This window comes from Ictalurus punctatus, chromosome 13, assembly GCF_001660625.3.
Source record: "Ictalurus punctatus breed USDA103 chromosome 13, Coco_2.0, whole genome shotgun sequence".
NCBI classification, from domain to species: Eukaryota; Metazoa; Chordata; class Actinopteri; order Siluriformes; family Ictaluridae; genus Ictalurus; species Ictalurus punctatus.
In genome coordinates this window covers 15,890,001-15,911,617 of record NC_030428.2, presented here as the reverse complement: position 1 = coordinate 15,911,617, position 21,617 = coordinate 15,890,001, and the positions used below count along the sequence as shown (strand labels likewise).

The following is a 21,617-nucleotide window of genomic DNA, read 5'->3' as shown; positions in this document are numbered from 1 at the left end:
GTTTCATAAAAGGAATCCTAACGCTAGGCGCCGTGTTTCACACGGACTTATTTTGGAATGTGAACAACAAGGTCGTACGGAGGCGTCACTTTTTGTCCACCCGTATTCCAACAAAATCCCGCCTTCTGCGCTAGGATTGGCTGGTATTTCATTTTCAGAATTAATTCCCCCAATGAACCGTAGGAAGCATGGCCCACTAGCCAATCCGAACACTGGAGATTGGGTTGTGTTAAAGTCGTTGGGAAACGTATAAGGTTCTGGCACGCGTGTCTGCAGAGTGTTTGGCGCGCGCCATGCAGTGCAATATGTTAGTGTTTCCAGTCATTCCGGTATTTAGAAGTCTGAAGTTCGCCTGAAGCGGTTTAATGCTGTTTAATATGAATGTGTTGTCTTTTCTGATGTTTTTTTAATATATATAATCTGCGACTTTCAGTAAACGTGTAGAGATTTATTAGCCAGCTAAATGGCGGAACAGCAACAGTTACCGCTAGATGTTTATCAGCGCTGAATTATCTTTGTGTTGTTTATCATGCTAAAAAGCACTTCCTCCATTATTTCTATTGCAGATCTGCTATCGTGAAGTAGCAGTAAATGTGGACGAGGGATTTCCTGAGGAGGTCAGCCTGCCTCTTCTTACAAGGGCTGCCTTATGGACTTCATCGTCAGGTCCTAAGATACATGAACTGTATTCAGGTGCACAGCTCTCTGCTGCAGTATCCTGGCTGGAGATCTTCTTGGTGTCACCTCTATGGAGAATCCAAACCTACAGCGATCTTTTCTATTAATCCCTGCAGAACATTAAAAAGAGATGCAAAGTCTTCGATAGACGTTCCTGTCCACCCCATCACAGTGACAGACATCAAGCAGTATCTGCGCTCCAAGGGAATTTCCTTTCACGATGGTTATAGCTGCTTACATGCTAGCAGTATTTTTGTCGAGCCAAAATCACAAGTCCCGGAAAAAGCTGGGAAAGACAGCTATACAATGTTCATTGACAAAATGACGGGGCAGTTTCTCTGTAAAGAGACTCTAGTAGAAGGAAGCTGGGAAGACCTGCAGGACTGTCTGGAGGTGATGCAGAAAGAGGGACATACCTCAATCAGCCCAGATGTTTTGTTGAGCTACTCCGAGACTGTGGAGGAACAGGGGCAGAGGGAGATGGAACTGAAAGAGGTGCACAGGATTTGGAGCAGTGCCATGATGTTCTCAGATCTACACGAAGAGGAATTGCAGCTCATCAAAACAATGTTCCAGATCACTAAGCTCAACACCACAACTCTGAAGAGGTTTGAGGTGAGATTTTTTAAGCCAACTAAAAGTCTTGTGTTTCCCTGGTTTAATGGACGAGACTTTAGCCTCCGAGGCATAAAACTGCTGTCTGCTGCCACCAAAGATGATGGCCAAGTGGTGTATACGGAAGCTAGTATTCCCAAATTATCCAATTACTACAACCTTTTTGGCCTTCCACTAGTAGGACGGAAGGAAACGGAGATGGTACTCACGGGAAGTGAGATTGACAGTATGGCGGTGAGTCAGGCCACTGGCCTGCCTGCTTTGGCCTTGCCACGGGGGGTCAGTTGTCTGCCCCCGGTACTTCTTCCTTACCTAGAGCAGTTCAGGAAGGTCACACTGTGGCTGGGTGGGGACATGCGTGCTTGGGAGGCTTCAAAAATCTTCTCAAAGAAACTAGGATTGAAGCGCTGTTCTCTTGTGCGCCCGGGGGAATTTCAGCCATGTCCTAATGAGGCGCTGGTGCAAGGCAGGAACCTTGCGCGTATTGTAAAGGCCTCCATCCCTGCTGCCCACAAATCTATAGTGTCCTTTAAGCAGCTCAGGGATGACGTGTTTGGAGAGCTAACCAACGTAGAGCAGGTGGCAGGAATAAAGTGGGCCCGCTTTCCTGAGCTCAATCGAATCCTAAAAGGCCATCGGAAGGGGGAGCTAACAGTATTCACAGGTACGGTATCAAATTATTTACAATTGTAATTGATATACAACAATATGCTGTATAATTAACATGATTTTTAAAATATATATATATATTTGCAGGTCCCACTGGCAGTGGGAAGACCACCTTCATCAGTGAGTATGCTCTTGACCTGTGTATGCAGGGAGTGAACACACTGTGGGGCAGCTTTGAGATCAAGAACGTACGTTTGGCCAAAATCATCCTGACCCAGTTCGCTATGCAGAGACTGGAGGAAAACTTGGAGCAGTACGACTACTGGGCTGACAAGTTCGAGGAGCTTCCACTCTACTTTATGACCTTCCATGGACAACAGAATGTTAAGTAAGTCAATATTTTATGCAATTCAAAGGATCAAAAAAAGTTTTCTAGAACATTAAACAACTGGCATGGTCACTAGAGCATTACATGCGATGTCTAAAATAGAGCTGCACTAGATTAGAAATGTGATGTGATTTTGACCTGAATTCCGACATTTCACTTCTAATCTAATTCTGACTATAGGACCGTGCTTGACACCATGCAGCATGCTGTTTACCTCTATGACATCAGTCACGTGATCATCGACAACCTGCAGTTTATGATGGGGCAGGAGAACCTGTCTGTGGACAAGTGAGACAAATCAGTGAATCTCTAAGCATGTATTCTGTTTGATAAAATGCATTATAAATTGTTTTTCATTTTGGTTGGCATTATTAAAGCCTTGACCTGTGCTTTAAGACAGATTGTGATAGTGGTGTAATTTGTTCCTTTACCAGGTTTGCAGTACAGGACAGCATTATTGGAACTTTTAGAAAATTTGCAACAAACAGTAGCTGTCATGTGAGCCTGATCATCCATCCTAGAAAAGAAGAAGATGACAAAGAACTTCAGACAGCATCCATTTTTGGCACAGCTAAGGTTAGTACATCAGTATTCCCTTATACTACAGGGCATTAGTATTAGTGCTATACCATATTTCTATGTTTAATGAATTTTTTGGCAGATATTACATCCACAATTATTATATCAGCTACAACTACAATATACAGTGTCCTCCACCAATATTGGCACCCTTGGTAAATATGAGCAAAGAAGACTGTGAAAAATTGTCTTTATTGTTTCACTTTTTGATCTTTTGTTTTAAAAAAAATCACAAAAATACTCAGCTCTCATGGATATTAAACAATTGCAAACAAAACACAGGTTTATTTAAAAAAAAATCTTTGTTAAATTTAGGTGTGCAACAATTATTGGCACCTTTTTAGTCAATATTTTGTTTTACCTCCCATTGCCATGATAACAGCTCTGAGTCTTCTCCTATAATGCCCAATGAGGTTGGAGAATACATGGTAAGGGATCGGAGACCATTCCTCCATACAGAATCTCTCCAGATCCTTCAAATGCTGGTGGACTCTCCTCTTCAGTTCACCCCACAGGTTTTCTATGGGTTTCAAGTCAGGGGACTGGGATGGCCATGATTTTGTGGTCAGTAAACCATTTTTGTGTAGATTTTGATGTATGTTTTCGATCATTGCCCTGCTGGAAGATCCAGCCATGGCCCATTTTAAGCTTTCTGGCAGAGGCAGTCAGGTTTTCATTTAATATCTGTTGATATTTATGTATCCTAACAAAATGTCCATGTCCTCTGGCAGAAAAACAGCTCAAAACATTAAAGAGCCACCACCATATTTAACTGTGGGCATGAGGTAATTTTCCATATGGCTACCTCTCGGTGTGTGCCAAAACCACCTCTGGTGTTTATTGCTAAAAAAAAAAAAAAAGCTCTATTTTGGTTTCATCTGACCATAGAACCCAATCCCATTTGAAGTTCCAGTAGTGTCTGGCAAACTGAAGATGCTTGAGTTTGTTTTAGGATGAGAGTTGAGGCTTTTTTCTTGAAACCCTTCTGAACAACTTGTGGTGATGTAGGTGACTTTGGATTGTAGTTTTGGAGACTTTCTGACCCCAAGATGCAACTGAATTCTGCAGTTCTCCAGCGGTGATCCTTGGAGATTTTTAGCCACTTGAACCATCCTCTTCACAGTGTATTGAGACAATATAGACACACGTCCAATTCCAGGTGGATTCATAACCTCTCTGTTGACTGGGACTTCTTAATTATTGCCTTGATGGTGAAAATGTGCATTTTCAATGCTTGTGCTATTTTCTTATAGCCATTTCCCCTTTTGTGAAGCTCAACAACCTTTTGGTGCACATCACAGCTATATTCCTTGGTCTTACCCAATGTTATTAAGGACTAAGGGAATTTTGCCTATGTGTTACCTCATATATTTATACTCCTATGAAACCGGAAGTCATGGTTGAACAATTTCCTGTTCCTAATCACCCAGGTGTACTAGATTTTTTTTAAAAATATCAATGGGAATATACTTCAAATATATTTTTCTCATAGGGGTGCCAATAATTGTGGTACACATATTTAACAAAGATATTTTTGGATAAACCTGCGTTGTGTTTGCAATTGTTTGATATCCATGAGAGCAGAGTATTTTTGTGATTTTTTTTTAAAAAATTTTTTCAAGAAAAGATCAAAAGGTTAAACAATAAAGACCATTTTCCACAACCACCTTTGCTCATATTTACCAAGGGTGCCAATATTAGTGGACGGCACTGTAGGTGGTATATCTTGCGGGGATATAATTAATGATGTTAGCCCATCCGTTGCTATGCACAATTTGTCAGACCCTTTAAACCTCATCAATAGAAAGGGACCTCATAAGACCTCTGCTGAACAGACATTGTTAAGGGGATGGATAATTCTCAGCACAGCAGTGACATTGACACAGCACAGATAAATTGTCCATAGCAACAGATGGACTGCGGGTACTAAACATATACCTACAAAAGTAACCTAAAGTTATTCCTGATACACAAGGTAGATGTATCACTGACTGTATGTACATATGTAAAACATTTGTACATCAATCAAGTATCACAGACGTGATACTTGTCAATACATAATTGTGTTTTACTTTTTCTATACACAGGCCAGTCAGGAGGCCGACAATGTACTGATCCTTCAGGAGAAAAAGCTTGTTACCTGTCCCGGACGCAGATCTCTGCAGGTGGCCAAGAACCGCTTCGATGGGGATGTGGGGATTTTCCCTCTGGAGTTCAACAAGTCTTCACTTACTTTCTCAGCCCCAGTGAAGAGCAAGCAAAAACTGCGCAAGGTCAAAGGGGAGAAGACTGAGAATTCAGAGACTGAAGTCAAGGAGAAAAATGAGAAAGTCTCAAAGTCTGCAAAAGAACCTAAAACCCCAAAGACACTGAAGGACCCATCAACCAGAAAGAATGAAATGAATGGAGAAGGAAGAAGCAATACTAAAGATGATGGTTGAATGTTCAGAAAAAGTGATGGTTGCAACACAACTGAGCTCAGACAAAAATGTCAGGTGTTACTACAGGACATCTGGTAAATGCTCACATTTTTTGCTATTAAATTAGTAAACAGTGAATTGTAATGGCTCAAAATGGAAATTTAGAAAGGAATTTGGATCTATTGAATCAGATAATAATCTGCCATTAATAGATTGATGTTCATCAGGAACTGGAAGCAGAAGGCTGTTGCTGATTTGATGTTGAAATATTAAAGCACACCAGGTTTTAAAAACAGTATGTAACCCTGATCACTGAGGAGTATGTGCCTAAGGACAGAGGCCATGACTTTTTTGCATTCCTCTTGCAGTATCCTCAGCATAAATGAACCTTCGCTGTTAAGGATAAGCATTCAAGTCCATTATGATCTCAGTATCGGAGATATGAGTATTGACTGATGCCGGAGTTGATACTGACATCCTACATGAGACTTTGCAAGACACAGATGTGATGTTGACATGCATTAATATAAGCTGTGTCCAGAAAAGTACAATATAAAAATTGTCAGTGATTCAGGTTGAAAATCCGATCCGATACCTATCCAAATTTCAGACCTGTATCAGCCACAATACTTAACATTAAATCAAAACATTCACTAATTCACCTTTTTTTTGTTAAATGCATCCAGTTATAGCTGCAAGTAAAATTGAAGCACGATGGTTTTATATGAACTGTAATAAGTGAAGTTTTGATATGTTATATATAGTTTATTTACTATATAAAAAAGTAATAAACTAATTAGAAGTATTTTTGTGTGTATGTTTTTCTTTTGAGTCAGTGTCCATTTAAAACCAGCTCAATTATGTTAAAGCCACATAAAGAGTAATTCATTTGGAGCTTGAAACTAGGTGAGCATTTGTCTTTGAGTCTGGCAAGAAAATGTGAATACACAATGCTAAAGTTCAGGTCTAATAGTTGGATTATCATTCTCTCTTCTGTGGCATATTTGTTCAACTTCTCCTACATCTTTTAAACTAAACCAAAATGAAAAAAAAATCCCACGTGCAACGCAATTTAAGTATTAAGCAAAATGAAAGGAAAAGTACAGAAGTTCCTTAAAACAATCATTATCTATTAAGCAAAGCTTACATAGGTTCCAGTTTCTTCCGAAATAATTTTTTCACTATCGCTTTTTTTTATTATTATTATTTTTTATTTATTTATTTATTTTAAAATAATGAATTTCCTTCCGATCTTGTCGCTGTTTTTAATTCAGATGAAGTGAAACCACTCTTACCTACTGGTCCGAACCTAGAACGTAAACGGGAACTCGACTTTTTTGTTTGTTGATTATGGAACGTCACGTGATTTTTCTACACCAATCATTGAGATTCCGGAAGTAATGACTCCTTACTAACGCAATTCGGTGCGCGTGATCGAATCCTCGTTCAAAGGATACTGTGAGAGTTTTTACGTGCTGTAGATGTGTTTTTGTGTTTAAACCTATGTTAATAGTAACCCTTGGCTTTCTCTAAATTGTTCACAAGTTCGTTTTTGGACCGGTTAAGTGACCACATCATGACGGGAAGGAATGCAGTGGAGGATGTCAGGGCTTTAGTGGTGGATGCGCGCCGTGCTTATCGCGATAACTTCGGCGAGGATCCTGGTGTGGTGGTCTGCGCTCCGGGACGCGTCAACTTAATCGGAGAGCACACCGACTATAATGAAGGATTTGTTTTGCCAATGGTGATTTCAAACTGTCAGCAATGTTATTTTACTACAATGCTAGATAAGGTGTACGACGTAAACCAGAAAAGTACAGAGGCCAATCAAAAGTAGTTGCATACCAGTATTTAAGTAACATTAATAAAACCTTACGACAGCATGCATGTAACAACCGCCAATACGTGTTCTTCATACACTTGTATATTAAGTATAATTCATAAATTTATAAAATTAAACTTTATCACTTTCTTGTTAGCTATAATAATGTCAGGAACGCCCATCTAATCTTAAATGTTTTTTCAAAATGATAACAGGCTTTGCATCTGGTGACGGTCATGGTGGGCAGCAGCACGTCTGGCCAGAGCTGTTCTGTTGTAACCATTGCAGAATCTGCAGATGAGCCAAGGAGAGTGGACTTTAATCTACCAACAGACAGTGCACCACTGACAGGAGGACAACCCATCTGGGCCAACTATGTTAAAGGCGTGGTGCAACACTACAGAGGTATTCTTACAGTTTCTTCAGAGATTTGATAAACTTGAGATCAAATACAACATACATACAACAATGAATTATTGAGGCATAATTGACTGATTTTGCTGTAGGTGAGTTACCATCTCATCTTCAACACTTGCATTAAGTTTCTACATAATTTCATATTTTTAAGCGTTTGTGACTAAGTCTAAACATGCAAGCATGCATTTCCTGACAGAAAGTCAAGCCCTCTATCCGAAGAAACGGATTGCAAAACTATAAAATGAAGTATATAAAATGATTCGGTGTGTGCACAGCTCAGCCCCTGCCTGCATTTAAAGCTGTAATAGCCAGTAGTGTGCCACTGGGGGGTGGACTGTCCAGCTCAGCTTCACTTGAAGTGGCGGTGTACACCTTCCTCCAGCAGCTGTGTCCCGGTAAGAAGAAATTACATGTGATTGATTTGAAATGAGTGGTTTTCTGGATGACCACACACACCGTTCATTAGCTTAAAGATTCATTTAGTGACACCAGCTAAGTTTGAGGGCTTATGGTTAAATGTAATGCAGATGAGAGCTTAGTGGCTTGAAGATCGATTAATGCTAAAACAGTTGTCTTCTCCAACAGATGATGGGGATAATATAGCGAAGGCACTAGCATGCCAGAAGGCAGAGCATACTCATGCAGGAATGCCCTGTGGTATTATGGACCAGTTTATTTCAGTGCTAGGCAAAGAGGGCCATGCATTGCTTATTGACTGCAGGTAGAGTGTCCAGATGCTATTCTTTCTGTCAGTCAAAACCGCAAAATAGGCATTATTAAGTATATGTGGTAGCTGTTTGATCCCTGTGGCTTTTTGTATCATTTGTGATCCATCTCAGATCATTGGAGGCCACCGCTGTTCCCCTGTATGATCCTGATCTGGTCATCCTTATCACAAATTCCAATGTGAAGCATGCACTTACAGGAAGTGAGTATCCCAGCAGACGAAAACAATGTGAAGAGGCAGCAGCCATTATGGGCAAGCGCAGTCTGAGAGATGCCACGCTACACGATCTTTTGGGTAAGAATTATTGAGAATTTCAAAGAAGCATATATTTTCTCTACAAGCCTGTTTTCACTTGACTGTGTAGGACTGCAGTTTCAGATAAGTTATCCACCCATTTGTAGATGCCAAAGACCGTTTAGACAGTGTAACGTATAGACGAGTATGTCATGTGATTGAAGAGATTGAGCGTACGGCAAAGGCAGCTGAGGCTCTGAAACGAGGAGCTTATCAAGAGTTTGGAAAGCTAATGGTGGAGAGCCACAATTCCCTCAGGTAATGTATAGCATTACCGTTACATTCAGAAAACTCCAAAACAGAGTAAATGAATTCAAATTAGAAATATGACCATTCTTTTTTAAGCAATATAGACACTTGTCCTCTGATATTTAATAGTTTAATCAATAAAAAAATATATATTTTCTACCATAATTATAACCAGCCACATTTCTATTTGGTGGGGAAAAAAGTTTAATGTTTTTTTTTTGTTGTTGTTTGGTTTTTTTATTCACAGTTTGTAAATGTTGAACAAAATGTATTTGAAGTACTGGCTAAACTGTCCAGTCTTCTACTTAACAGCATTGTTTGAATTAAAATAATTATGTCTCATGCCAGAGACCAATATGAGGTGAGCTGTCCAGAGCTGGATGTGCTGGTAGCTGCAGCAATGGAGGTTGATGGAGTCTTTGGGAGTCGGATGACAGGTGGAGGGTTTGGTGGATGTACAGTTTCACTGCTGCGGTCTGATGCTGCTGAGAGAACTATGAAGCATATAAAGGTATATGGCACTTTAGATTGCATTTACAGTACAACACTTTTGTTTTTAAGTGACATCCTGTTTTTCTTTTCCTCAACAGGAGAGATATAATGGATGCCCAACTTTTTACATAACTACCCCATCAGACGGAGCTCGGGTCCTCAGTGTATAATCAATAATGAAGTCAAATGGCATTTCAACAGTTAAGCACACGTGGTTATGAATTAATTCTATCTAAATCTATGGCAAATATTCAAAATGGAAAATTCTGATTAATGTAACTGTAAATGATTAATGTAAACTGTTGCCGCCACAAAGTTGGAAGCACATAATTGTTTAGAATATCTTTATATGCTGTACCCCAGACCTGTTCTAGCATACTGCAGTGGAGATTATTTAAAACATATAAATAAAACAGAAATAGTCTCTAAGTCAAAAAACACCACATGGAGAATCTCACTCCTTGCTTGCTATTAGAATGCTATTAATTCTTGCCTTCTCACTGACACCTCTTTCCTTTCTTTTTGCCTCTGTTGTTTTTTTTCCTCTAGCCTGGCTCTCCTACATGTGTACTATTTCCACAGAAATATACTGGCCCAGCATCAATAGTTGGATTATACATATATTACAATATATATTATATATATATATATATATATATATATATATATATATATATATATATATATATATATATATATATATATATATATATATACAACTATATTGTGCTGTGACCATTAGGAGGTATATAATGTTTTTATTTTATTTTATTTTATTTAGTTGCTTTTGTGTTTGAGAACCACTGCAGTAATCATATTATTAATATCACTTTTAATATTGTGGGCTAAATCATTGTATTATCACCTAAACTGACAATTGTTGTAGGTATGATGCAGTAAATTAACTAAAAAAATATAATCAAGTCTCTGGCAAATGAACATCACCTTTTCAGTGCATTATATAATTCAAAATATAGGCTTTGACCACAGGTGGAGGCAGAAACACAAAGCAAAATGTGAACTGGTTGACTGAGGATTGGGCTATAGGAAGAATCTTTTAAGCTATTGTACAAATAAATTATTTAATATTTGTGCTCAGCTCACTGGTTCCACTTCACCCAGTCTATTCTATGAAAGCTGAAGCAGATATTCCACAGAAAGATAAAGATGCATGACTGCAGGTTAACCCTTGTATGGCTCAAGATAACATCTTGTTATCAAAGGATTGTAATTCCTGAACAGCAGATGTTCAGGAATTGCAATCCTTTGATTTTCTCCCTTATGCAACTTAATCTATAGATTAATTACATTATTTAAAAATAGACACATTATAGCTTAGCTGTGACTATGTATAGAGGAGGGGTCATGTATAAAACAGGGGTTTTAGCAAATTGATTCAGAAATGCCCAGCTCAAACTGACTGAATGATGCATTGAAGCCAACATGTGTTAGGCTGCAACTCATCGTTTTTTATGATAATTATTTTGTTTCAACATCCATATATTCTTTCAAGACCAATAAAAATCTTATTCTTCAATTTGGCTTGCCTTACCCAAAGGATTTCATACTTCTTTAAAAAAAAATACATATATATATTCTAACCTGTTTTTGCTTTGACATTAGTTTTTATTTTGTGTGGATTAATGGTAAAAAAAAGTAAATCCATTTTACATTAAATATATAACACAATAAAATGTCAGAATTCATTGTGCCATCCATTTTCTGCATGGCCTACCTTACTCTACCCTACTCTACATTTGGAACTTGTCTCCAAATTTGGTCTTTCTCTGACTTTGCTCCCTGTACCATTTTAGTGGAGAATCAGATAATTTTAATAATAAGAAAAATTCTAACCAAATCAGTAGGGGTTCAGCACCCACAGTAAAATGCAATATATTGTTTACTGCCTTGACACATACACTATGAAGTATGCACTTTGTTACATAACAGCAATGGTGGAAAGAAGACAAAATATACTTTAATAAAAGTACTGAGTAAAAGTAGTCAACAAAAAAATTACTTGACTACGAGTAAATAAGTCATGTTGCTTTAAAAATTACTTTTCATATGTCTACAATTGACACAACTAATCTGAAAATGTTACATTTTCTATCTTTTCTTATGTTAGCTAACCAAAAGACCTATGCTGAAGTGAGCACGAACTCGATTATGAACATTAAAGAAAGGTATCCTTAACGGGCTAGATAACTTGCACATGTTAATTCATACATGTTTCTAGGTACTTGGATAGTTATCTAGCAAAGATTACCTATAGGCTATAGCAGCACGTAGTTATATTTAACAGAGCAGGCAATTGTTGCTGAAACTCAACATGACATCTTAAGTTTAATACAGAGCTTTCATACTGTAAATTCTCTAACAATCTGGCTAGCCAGTCTAGCACCCGCAGATAATGGTTTACCTGTAAGCCTACATGTTATCACAGGTTGGATTTTGAGCTGTCAAATGTTGATATCTGACTAAAGGTTTTTATGACACTAAGGGCATTTTAGAAAATGGTAAATATATTTTAGATTAATGTATCAGTATGAAGCAGGGATTCTCAGTTTCTTTACCTGGGACCATTTCGGTATAAAACAAATCACAGTGATCCTAATGGTCAACTTTACAAACAAATATTGGGTGCATTAAGCAAGTATGTGCCCTTGTATTTATTTTTTTAGAGTCATAAGATTTCTTTATGGGTGTTTCTTTTTTTTTTTACTTTTCCAATTTTTTTTTTCATTTCATTTTAAACTATTTAACTTTCCAGTAATAACCCATACAAGTCACATTGGATTAAGATATAAAAATTTTTTTTAATGTGAACAGCATTTGTCCCAGTTTTGTTAAAAATTCCCAAACTCATTACTAATCCACTTTGTCAGTGGTTCTCAAAGTGGGGTCCAGGGTCTCCAGGGGCCCATGAAGCATAGAAAAGGGACTGTGATTTTTGTTTTGTTACAGTGGTGAAAATTACAACCCAATGACAAATATACACTAATGAACACAATTATATTTATGATTGAGATCTTATATTAATTAGCTTGGATACTTGGATGGGTTTAAGCCAAACCTTGATAACTAAGTATGTAGGTCTAAAAAATAATAAACTGGGCCCAATGAGTTCTGTCTGGAGAAAGTGCAGAACGAAAAACGTGTTTTATAATAATAATAACAATAATAAGAAGAAGCAGAAGAATTCAGTATTTGAATAGTTGCTCATATTATGTTTACAAATTAAATTTGTTCTGAGAAAGCCCCTGGAGTTTGTTTTAAATTTAAAGGAATAAAGAATAAACTTGTAATAAATAAAGGACTCCCAGACTGCAAAAAGTTTGAGAACCCCTTCTTTGTCATGTTTTGTCTTTTAATTTGACATAATTTTTATATTCTTTGAAGCGCATTGTTTTACATTTACTTGCCTTTTCCCTCCCCCTGCTGGACAAACACCGGTTAAGACCCAAACAGCATACTACTGGACTAACGACCTAAGTAGTACGCCACCGCTGGTATATCAGTTCCACGGATGCCATACTGTTTAGTATGTTTAGTATGGTAGTATGCAGTATTGGCCGGAGAGGTTGAACTTTCCCGGAAGTAGATACACAGGGCGGAGCCAGAGCTGGAGGCAGTTAGCTGGTTGGCATTGGCTGTGGCCGGGGTAGCGGTAGTTTAGTGAAAGCTGGAGAAACATTGTACAATTGTCTTTTAACATTAGGGGAACCATCAAGAATTATAGCTTTAGATAACTATTAACTCATCTTTAAGACACATTTTGTTTGGTGGTGGTTTTCCGAAGAAAAGAAGCCTTGGGAAACAGGCTCGACATCCGTAAACAGTGGACATCGCTGGGACAGGAATCAGGTGAGTTGTGGATGGGGCCCGTCGTGTTGCCTAGTTTAGCCTCCTGTTAGCTAACTTAGCCCAAAGAGCTACAGGTGCCTCCTACCGCTGCAGTGGTGGAAGCTAACAGGACGAGGTGGTTGGCGCTGCTGTTTAATGTATTGTTTCATAAAACAGAACTTTACATCGAATTATTATTGGTAGAAATTGTCATGTTCTGTGTTCCCTGGTGATCCAGCCCATTCAGACTCGTAGCCGTTTAGCTAGCTATTATCGCTAACTTTTTGGAACGCTGAATAGAGCTAGTTCATTTAGCGGATATATCTAGCTTATTACAGTTAAGTGAAAGTGAAAACCTCCTTTAAAACATCTAATCCTGATTCTGAACTAAAAATACGAGCTTGTTGGCTGTACGGTCTGGATGTTTTTTTAAATAAAGAATCTAACCTTTAAGTTGCACAGACTTGTGTGTGCTAGGAAAGTTTTCTTAGCAATAATAATAGTCTTGATTCATTTTGTGACTTATTTGACATCAGCTAGTTCACCAGTGAGTAGTCACAGATTGCAGTGGTGGTACTAAATGATTACATTCCTCATGTGTATGTAGGAGAAAACAATGCTGTTAGTCTGATGGCGCTTTCACATCGTTGTGTTGAGCAACAGTTCTGTGTAAACGAGGTGTGTCCCTGTCGTCAGGTGAATCTCCTGCAGTGTGGGTTACAAGCTCTGGACTGTGTGTGTGTGTGTGTGTGTGTCTGTGTGTGTGTGTGTGTGTGTGTGTGTGTGTGGTTGGTTGGTTGTGGGCGGTGTAGAGTGCTGTGTTTCTGTTACACCGGTCTGTCAGGTTTCAGAAAAGATGACGATCACATCCGCCTTAAAGCTGCTCGTATTACTTTCTGCCCTGTGGTAGCCCTTCGTTTTCTTATGGCTGGTTCGTTATGCAAACCAGAGAATGTTGATCATCCGTGTTAGGGTGTAGGCCTCCTGATCAGATTAAATGCCTTTTATATTACTCAATCGAGTACAGGATGAGGATGATAAGGTAAACACATTGTTAAACTATATATATATATATATATATATATATATATATATATATATATATATATATATATATATATATATATATATAAAATTCAGGCATAGATAGTGCTGACCTTAGTTCTATGTTCCTGTGTTATCTCCCAATCAGTTCAGTAAACAAAGGGATGTTTATAAACGTTTGTAATAAAATCTATCCTTCATGCCAAGCCTACTGTAAAGTATAAACCAGTTATTCTGTAACTTATTATAAAACCTTGTGTAGAAACAATTCCACACACAGCTATTAAAGTATTAGGCACTTTTGTCAAGCATGTGCTATCAGTCGTGTTTAGCAGATCCTTTAGAGCTTGTGTGCATGTGTGCATGCACTCACAGTTCACAGATCAAGTGGCTGAATGGTGATATAAACACAGCTAGTTTAAGGTAGACAGTTAGCCCACTTGAATGCATATAAACAGTGAGGACAGTGTGTGTTCTTTCTTTAGCTGTAATACTCAATTCAAACTTTGACCGAATTGCAGTTGACTCCATATTTAGCTCCTTACTGTTTAATTTGTCCTGTGTGCAGGGGTATCCTAATCTACCTATTAGTGATGGGATGTTTTGATCATTATACTGACTTGGACCTTTGAATCTTGTTCAGAAAAATGAATGAATCTTTATATAATCTCTCTCTCTCTCGGTGTTTGCATGTGTGTTCAACAGCTTGTTGTTCCCGAGTCATAGTAACGATTTGTTCAAAACGAATCATTCATGAACGACACATCACTACTACCTACTGTGTGTTTCTTCTGAGCGAAGAAAAACATCTTAAAGTCCCCATAAAATCAAAATGAAAGTTTTGTGGCTTTTAGTATGAATATGTTAGCCTTATGGTTATAAGTTAGTGCGCTCCGAAACTAGTCCCATTTAGAAAATGTACGCATTCAAAATGTGCAGTCTCTCTCTACCACCAATATGGATCAACTATTTAGATGTCATGTTTCCGCACTTTCATCAGATTTCTGTCCAATCAAATGCTGTCCTGCCCCCAACTGTTGTAGCTTTCCTGGCTGTGAGGTAAGCTAAATGCTATTGGCTATTTAAAAAGGGGGCGGGGTCACTCAAGATGTCCTGCCCTGACTTCCTGTTTCAATGGAAATTGCATTCAATCATGGAATAATGCTACACATTTCAAGGCACTTCACGGGACTTTAAGGCTCAGTTATAACAACTGTCCTAGTACAACCCCAATTCTGAAAAAGTTGGGACAGTATGGAAAATGCTAATAAAAGCAAAGAGGAGTGATTTTGTAAGTGTACTTTGACTTGTATTTAAAGGTTGCAAGCATTTTACAGATTGCTCGAGATTGGAAAATGAAGGTGGATTTGGATAAAAAGCTTGCCTTTTCCCCTGACATTGTAATTACAACTCTGGTCAGACATGATCCTGTGGTCCACAACTGCCAAGCTGGCATATGTGGTGGAATTATTAGTACCATGGGAAGATGGTGTTGAAGAAGCTTATGAGAGGAAAATGACCAAGTACTCTGAAATGGCAACTGAAGCTACCCAAAACGACTGAATGATCAAGATTTTCCCTGTAGAAGTGGGATGCAGCAATCAAGTCCTTATCAAGTTCTTTTCAAGTGCAGCAAAAAAGCAGCAGTTGGATTTGGATTAAAAGGAAAGACAACAACTGGTCTGCAAGATGAAAATTGGAGGGTACGTAACTGAGGGGGGTGTACCTGGGACACCAGGTGTCACAGTTTAACCCTCTGGAGATATCGTGGGCCTATCAACGACACATCAAAGAAGGAGGGTACCCACCTGATGACGTATGTACCCTCCTTGTCATCACCGCAATACTTGTGCTAACATCAAGAGTGTCAAATTGCCATAAAGGGATTGGAACATCAAGTCCTATTAGCTCTACAAACAAAAAACATATAAAGATGTTGAAATTGATGCATGCAACATGTTCCAGAAAAGTTGGGACAGGCAATTTAGGACTTATAGTGATGTGAGAAGTTGAAATAAGAAGGTTATGTGAAACAGGTGAGACAATTATCTAATCATAGTATATAAGTAGTCTCCAAAAAAGTTAAAATTAAATGTTTGGCTAAAAATATACAATGCCAGAAAATTTTAATTACAGCCAGTACATTTATTTACTTATGTTCGGTGCTGGGACTCTTGCACGTAGGAAGACATATTTAGTAAGGGTCTGTGTTTTTGTAAACACTTTGTGATATTTCTATACCAAGTTTATGATTTATGCAGCCTCGTGCATTTAATCTCACGTCTCAGAAAAGACAGGAAAGAGATGAGCCTGGGGACTGTACGTCTCTGACCACACCCAGTGGTTGTTCGTATTTTTGTTTATCTGAGAGGCGGATGTAGAGAGAGGAAGAAGGGATAAACGAGGCCTTTGCGCGTCCACAGTAGTGTGTTCTTCTGACCTGATCGCTGAGAGTTTGAAGGGAGTCTTCACTAAGAATAGCGTCTCATGCTGCCCTGTGAGAAAAGGAGGAAGTCGCCTGCTTCCACAGTCCCACATCCACTCCCCATGTCGTTGTGTAAGCAGTGTATATTCTGTTAGTTCATTGAGCCTCTGGTGCTATAATAAATCTAACTGTCCAGCGTTTAGTCCCCCATGGCTTTGTGCACCCTTAACGGACAACATGATGTCTTGCTTGCTTGTGTTTTGAAGCAATGATCAACAATAGGTAAATGGCTCCTTGTTAGAAAATTGGAAATCTTTTATTTGAGCAAGTGTTTAAGACTAAAGGCTGTTCGTTCTCAGTCATGACACTGCGAGCACATTCCATTTCAAATGTCCAAGACTGCAGTTCTTCTCACTGTTTCTCAAGGAGAGTGAATAATAATGAACAGCTTTACTGTTAAACCTGAAATCATTCTTAACACCATATTTACCTGAAAAGGTGTGCATAAAACGTTAAATCATAAATGACATCATCTGTAATTCACTCAAGTGTTTTAGCCAATGTGATCTTAAGCCTATCTGCAAATCAGACTTTCTTTTTTTCCCCCTTTTTTTCCCTTTTGCAAAGCCTCAATAATCTGTGTGGCTCTAGACATATCAGGAAGTTCTTTGTGTTGGTTGGTCTGTCCTTCATTGTAACCTCTGTACACGATTTCATATCTAAAGCTGGAAAAGTAGTGGAGACTGGATGGAGAATGATTTTAATTTATAATCCTAGTTTGTGCTGCATGATTGTTCATTTTATCACTGCTGTAGGAGGCCTTGCAAATGTTTTCTTTTTTTTTGTTGTTAAGATCTTGCAGATTATTCATTTAAAAAACATGCACACACAGGTCCGTTCACGGAAGAGGTCTGTTCATGCTGATGACAAAAATATGGGTGATTTTTACAAAAATGAATGTGAACATGAGCAACAAATCTTGAATCCTGATCAGCAAAGCTAATATGAACATAGATGATAGTATCAGGTGAGAAATATGTAAATTTGTAGCTTTGTGTGGATCTGGCAGAACTAGAGTATGAGGTTTTGGTAGAAACTGCTGTTCATGTTAGGACAGATTTGGTATCGTCCTTACTTTAGATCACGTTACTGTGCATAATTCGCAGTTCCTTTCCTTATAGTGTTTCAGTGCAGTAGCATGCCAAGAATGCAGTGATGTCAGTGTTATTGGGGACAATCGATGCTTAGTAAGCTCTGTGAACTAATATCTCTGTTAACACCAAAACGCTTCCTCTAGTCACTCACAGTTCATTAGACTGTACTGGTCTTCACCCTGCGAGAAACCTTTTTTATTCGGTCAGCATGCTGGAAGAAATTTTTAACAAAGTCAACCGTAACGCAATTTTAGCGTTTTTAGGGAAAAAGTAGAATTTAAAAACCTTCTATACAGTTCTTTACACATGTCTCGCCATGGAAACAGCCATTGAAGCTGGCATGGCCAGGTATCTCGTCTCACACTTTATTAGGCTCTAAATGTCAGAATGTATGAGAGGTTAGCAGGGCTGTTTCAGCAGCCTTGGATTGTAATGGAAACAGTACAACTAATAATAACGATCAGGAGTAGTGATTTAGGTTGTTGTTCTTTGATCTTAGTTAAATGAATGGGTCTTTTGTTTTAGCACAAAGCTATACAGTTGGGATCTCCACATGGCTGTGATGCATTTAAAACTGGTTTAAAAGGTCTTTTTAGGTGGTTCTTTTGGCTTTCTGTTGTGTTTTTGGTTTTAAAAAAATCCTTGTAACAACATTAAGATGTTCTCCGTGCGATCTTGCTCCAAGCTCTGGATAAACCCTTATTATTGCATAGTAATAATTATTTCACAGGTTTATTCCCATTCGTGATATTTTATGCTGTTTGAAATGTTAAAATATTGTTTGGAAAGTGATTTTTGGAACAATTCCAACTAAAAAAAATAAAGATTTGTTTGATTGTCTCGCCAGCAGACAAATCCGGGACAGGAAAGCTCTTACTTTTGCTTCATACCAACGTTATCTAGGTGAACTTTGACCTGTGAATTGTCCAGCTTCAGTTCAGTGAGCCGATCGAAAACAAGAAGGCAAGACTGTGGTCTCTTTGGTTAAGGAAATTGTGGATTACTTTTATAGCTTTTATACTTTTAAAAAAGACTTTTTATAATTTGACGAACGCCTTCTGACACCTACCGCTATAGCTTCTTACCGTTGCTTGGCACGCATCTGGAGAAAACAACTAAACAAACATTTTAGCCCTGTGTTCTCTTCAAAAAAAGAACCAACAAACTGTATTTGCTTTGTGAGATTGTACATTCAGCTGGTTGGTTTCATATCCAAACATTTCTGCATACTGCAGATAAATATTTGTTTAATCAGTAGATTTCAGTTTAATACTGTGAGCATGGAACAAACCTCTTCACTGACGCATGCTAGGGTTTTTTTTCTGGTAAAATTCCAGGGTTTTTTTTCCTGCCTGCTTGATTTTTCTTGTTAGTAATGTTGGTACCTCAGTATGTGGAACAAAACCGAGTTTATTCAAATATCGAGTAACATACAGAGTAATTAGTTCTCCCTGCATGGGAGAGGTTGCTACCACTAATTTAGCTTTGCTCACTCCTTTCCTCCTACATGAGTGCCTACTGCAGTATTGCTAAACACATTTATACTTAGTGTACACTTAGTGTACATGTTTGGGAGCCCTTTATGATGAAAGTATTGTTGGTCTCTGTAACATGGTAAGTCTTAAGCAATATGCTTTTTCATCCCAAGTTTTTTCTTTTTTCTTTTTTTCATTTTTTCTGCTTCAGGTCTTTTACTCCATGCTTTATAAAATTAGCTTCAGACGCTGAGCTTATTCTTAAGTAGAAGACCTCCCATCTTTACTAAGCTGATGTTCACGAAGGCCCTTTCTGCCTGGCTGGCTCCTTCAAGGCCCTTCACCCCCTCTGACTCGGTCTGCACTGCTGAATGACGATGTAGTGCATGAGCCAGGAGCAGCCACATGCCTGAGGATGACTAAATGTGTTTAGCTAATAATGCAAATAACTATAAAAACATGTGTCTGGGCTGAGCTGAGCAGCTGATGCACTGGAAGAGGTGGGGATAATCCTTCCTTCATCCCAACAGTGTAACCATCTGACACTTCTCACCTTGCAGAAATAACCTTTTTGTTCAGCCATTTGGTTTGGATTGCTGTTTGTGTTGTTGCTTAGTTTATGAAAGTACACTATGCACTTGCAGTTACACTTTGGCTTTGTAGGCAGGGTTATAATTTTATCTTATTTTAGAATTATGTATTTTAATCGTATGTTATGAAGTGGGTGTTTTTTGTTGTGTTTTTAGGCTGGCTGTTTTTTGGGGTGGCTTTTCTCGGTCTGCTACAGATTAAAAAGGTACTCTGTATAAACAGTCAATGTTATGCCGTCTAGTACAAGTAACATTTGTTGAGAGGTCTCTGAATGGTGGTATCAAACGAAAAGCAGATGGACCTACTCCCTGCTTTCTTTAGAAACAGGCTCCTTTTCCAATGGATTCAGTGCAACAGGTGTTTTCATCAGCTGCTGTTTGTACTGGAGGCGGTACTTCATGCCTCAGGAGAACAATAGGTGCTTCAGTTGAGACTGAAATGACCTCCAACCCCCCTGTTCTTCTGTGAGACCGGGCAGTCCGTTGGGAGTGGGGGCCGAGAGTGAGAGACAGAAAGGGAGGAGGGAAGGTTTCAGTCAACAGCCTATGGTCCCTCCTCTGGAATTCTTGTCCCCCTTAGTACCATTAATTTTTGTTCCTTTGCTTTTGTTGTGTACTTAATTAGTTTTATCTTTTTTCTGCTGGCAAGTGCTAATAAAGGTCTTTAGTTTGTTCGGTATTCACCTGAGGTTTTTTTTCCCCCCCTGTTATGGAAAATTTGTGACTTCACTTGACTTCTCATTTTACTTCCTTCTAATTGTCTCATGTTGTTCCGCTGTCTCTCTTTTCTGGCGTGTACAGGCAGCAGAGAGGAACAGAGAGAGAGGGCAGAGTGAGTCCCTTGCTCGTCCCGGGAGGATGAAGAGGTTCCGGCGACATGGGCACGACTCTCAGAGGGACAAACTCAAGCAGGAGCTCTACCAGTTCAATAAGGTGATTAAGACTGGCACATCAGATGGGGTACTTTGTTGCTGTGAATAGTGTTTTAAAAATGTCCATCTCTCTCTTACTCTGCTCTCTTTGTAGACTGTAGAGCATGGCTTTCCCCACCAACCAAGCGCACTGGGCTTCAGTCCCAGCCTGGGACTCCTGGCCATTGGCACTAGATCTGGAGCCATCAAACTGTATCCTTAACCCTAAGTGGGAATAGGAAAGTATTTTGGGGTTGGATCAGAGAAGAAAATGTTGGGATGTTGTGCTCTGCTGTGTCAAGTTTCCACTTTCTGAGGAACCCTGAGAAGTGCGTTTAATAGAGGGTTATATTACAATTTTGTGTTTTTGTGTGAGCCATTTCTGTTTTCTCATCTCATGACACACCCATGATTGCGGTGTTCTGTAGAGGGGTGCGCGTGTGTGTGTGTGTGTGTGTGTGTGTGTGTGTGTGTGTGTGTGTGTGTGTGTGTAAGTATATACACACACACAGCCAGGTTTATACATTTGCAAAATTGTAATTATTTCCCATTTAGTATCCCTTGTTTGTGTGTTTTTACTTTATTCTATAAACAGCAAGGTACCTAATTGGTAATCTCACATTTTTATTTTGTAAACAGTAATGTTGTTGGTGACAACTCTCTTCAGCCTGTTTTCAAAGCTTGCTGAATCCTTGTTTTTGCATTATTTTTCAAGATTCTGACATGGTGGTACTTTGCATAACGATTTATTGTACTTAACTGTCTCTCAGCTATGGAGCCCCAGCAGTTGAGTTTATGGGGCTGCATGATGAGAATGCTGCAGTTACACAGGTGCACTTTCTCCCACACCAGGTATGTCTGCAAATTTTTGGACATGTATTT

General features: G+C 38.8%; 3 protein-coding genes across 7 annotated transcripts in view; all 3 read left to right on the top strand.

Moving 5' to 3' along the window:
• The first annotated feature begins 182 nt into the window (after positions 1-182).
• twnk (twinkle mtDNA helicase) lies at positions 183-6,094 on the top strand. 3 transcript variants are annotated; one of them, XM_017483641.3, is made up of 6 exons: positions 183-307; positions 567-1,957; positions 2,050-2,290; positions 2,471-2,578; positions 2,725-2,866; positions 4,957-6,094. In XM_017483641.3, exons 2-6 carry the CDS (start codon positions 592-594, stop codon positions 5,308-5,310), a joined length of 2,211 nt encoding a protein of 736 aa, XP_017339130.1. In that variant the 5' UTR covers positions 183-307; positions 567-591; the 3' UTR covers positions 5,311-6,094. The 3 variants fall into 3 exon arrangements, with proteins under 3 accessions (XP_017339130.1, XP_047015271.1, XP_017339131.1); XM_017483642.3 differs by having other exon boundaries at positions 225-329; XM_047159315.2 differs by having other exon boundaries at positions 221-1,957.
• A 561-nt stretch (positions 6,095-6,655) lies between these two features.
• galk1 (galactokinase 1) lies at positions 6,656-10,831 on the top strand. 2 transcript variants are annotated; one of them, XM_017483645.3, is made up of 9 exons: positions 6,656-6,747; positions 6,835-7,033; positions 7,327-7,516; positions 7,804-7,923; positions 8,114-8,249; positions 8,368-8,549; positions 8,657-8,807; positions 9,147-9,309; positions 9,389-10,831. In XM_017483645.3, exons 2-9 carry the CDS (start codon positions 6,866-6,868, stop codon positions 9,458-9,460), a joined length of 1,182 nt encoding a protein of 393 aa, XP_017339134.1. In that variant the 5' UTR covers positions 6,656-6,747; positions 6,835-6,865; the 3' UTR covers positions 9,461-10,831. The 2 variants fall into 2 exon arrangements, with proteins under 2 accessions (XP_017339134.1, XP_017339133.2); XM_017483644.3 differs by having other exon boundaries at positions 6,685-7,033; positions 8,714-8,807.
• A 2,067-nt stretch (positions 10,832-12,898) lies between these two features.
• The window catches only part of llgl2 (LLGL scribble cell polarity complex component 2), a 22,154-nt gene continuing 13,435 nt past the window's right edge, over positions 12,899-21,617 (top strand). For both annotated transcript variants that reach the window (XM_017483813.3, XM_017483812.3), the window contains exons 1-4: positions 12,899-13,157; positions 20,626-20,757; positions 20,851-20,948; positions 21,506-21,587. In XM_017483813.3, coding sequence (XP_017339302.1) covers positions 20,683-20,757; positions 20,851-20,948; positions 21,506-21,587 — 255 coding nt within the window. In that variant the 5' untranslated portion in view covers positions 12,899-13,157; positions 20,626-20,682. The remainder of the gene's footprint in view (positions 13,158-20,625; positions 20,758-20,850; positions 20,949-21,505; positions 21,588-21,617) is intronic.

What these genes read in the sequence shown, in the direction of transcription:
- twnk (XM_017483641.3), top strand. Translation starts at nt 592, where the DNA reads ATGTGGACGAGGGATTTCCTGAGGAGGTCAGCCTGCCTCTTCTTACAA. An exon ending in CATGGACAACAGAATGTTAA is followed by an intron (nt 2,291 to 2,470) that starts GTAAGTCAATAT and finishes TTCTGACTATAG; the next exon opens with GACCGTGCTTGACACCATGC. An exon ending in CCATTTTTGGCACAGCTAAG is followed by an intron (nt 2,867 to 4,956) that starts GTTAGTACATCA and finishes TTCTATACACAG; the next exon opens with GCCAGTCAGGAGGCCGACAA.
- galk1 (XM_017483645.3), top strand. Translation starts at nt 6,866, where the DNA reads ATGACGGGAAGGAATGCAGTGGAGGATGTCAGGGCTTTAGTGGTGGAT. An exon ending in AAGGATTTGTTTTGCCAATG is followed by an intron (nt 7,034 to 7,326) that starts GTGATTTCAAAC and finishes AAATGATAACAG; the next exon opens with GCTTTGCATCTGGTGACGGT. An exon ending in GAACTATGAAGCATATAAAG is followed by an intron (nt 9,310 to 9,388) that starts GTATATGGCACT and finishes TTTCCTCAACAG; the next exon opens with GAGAGATATAATGGATGCCC.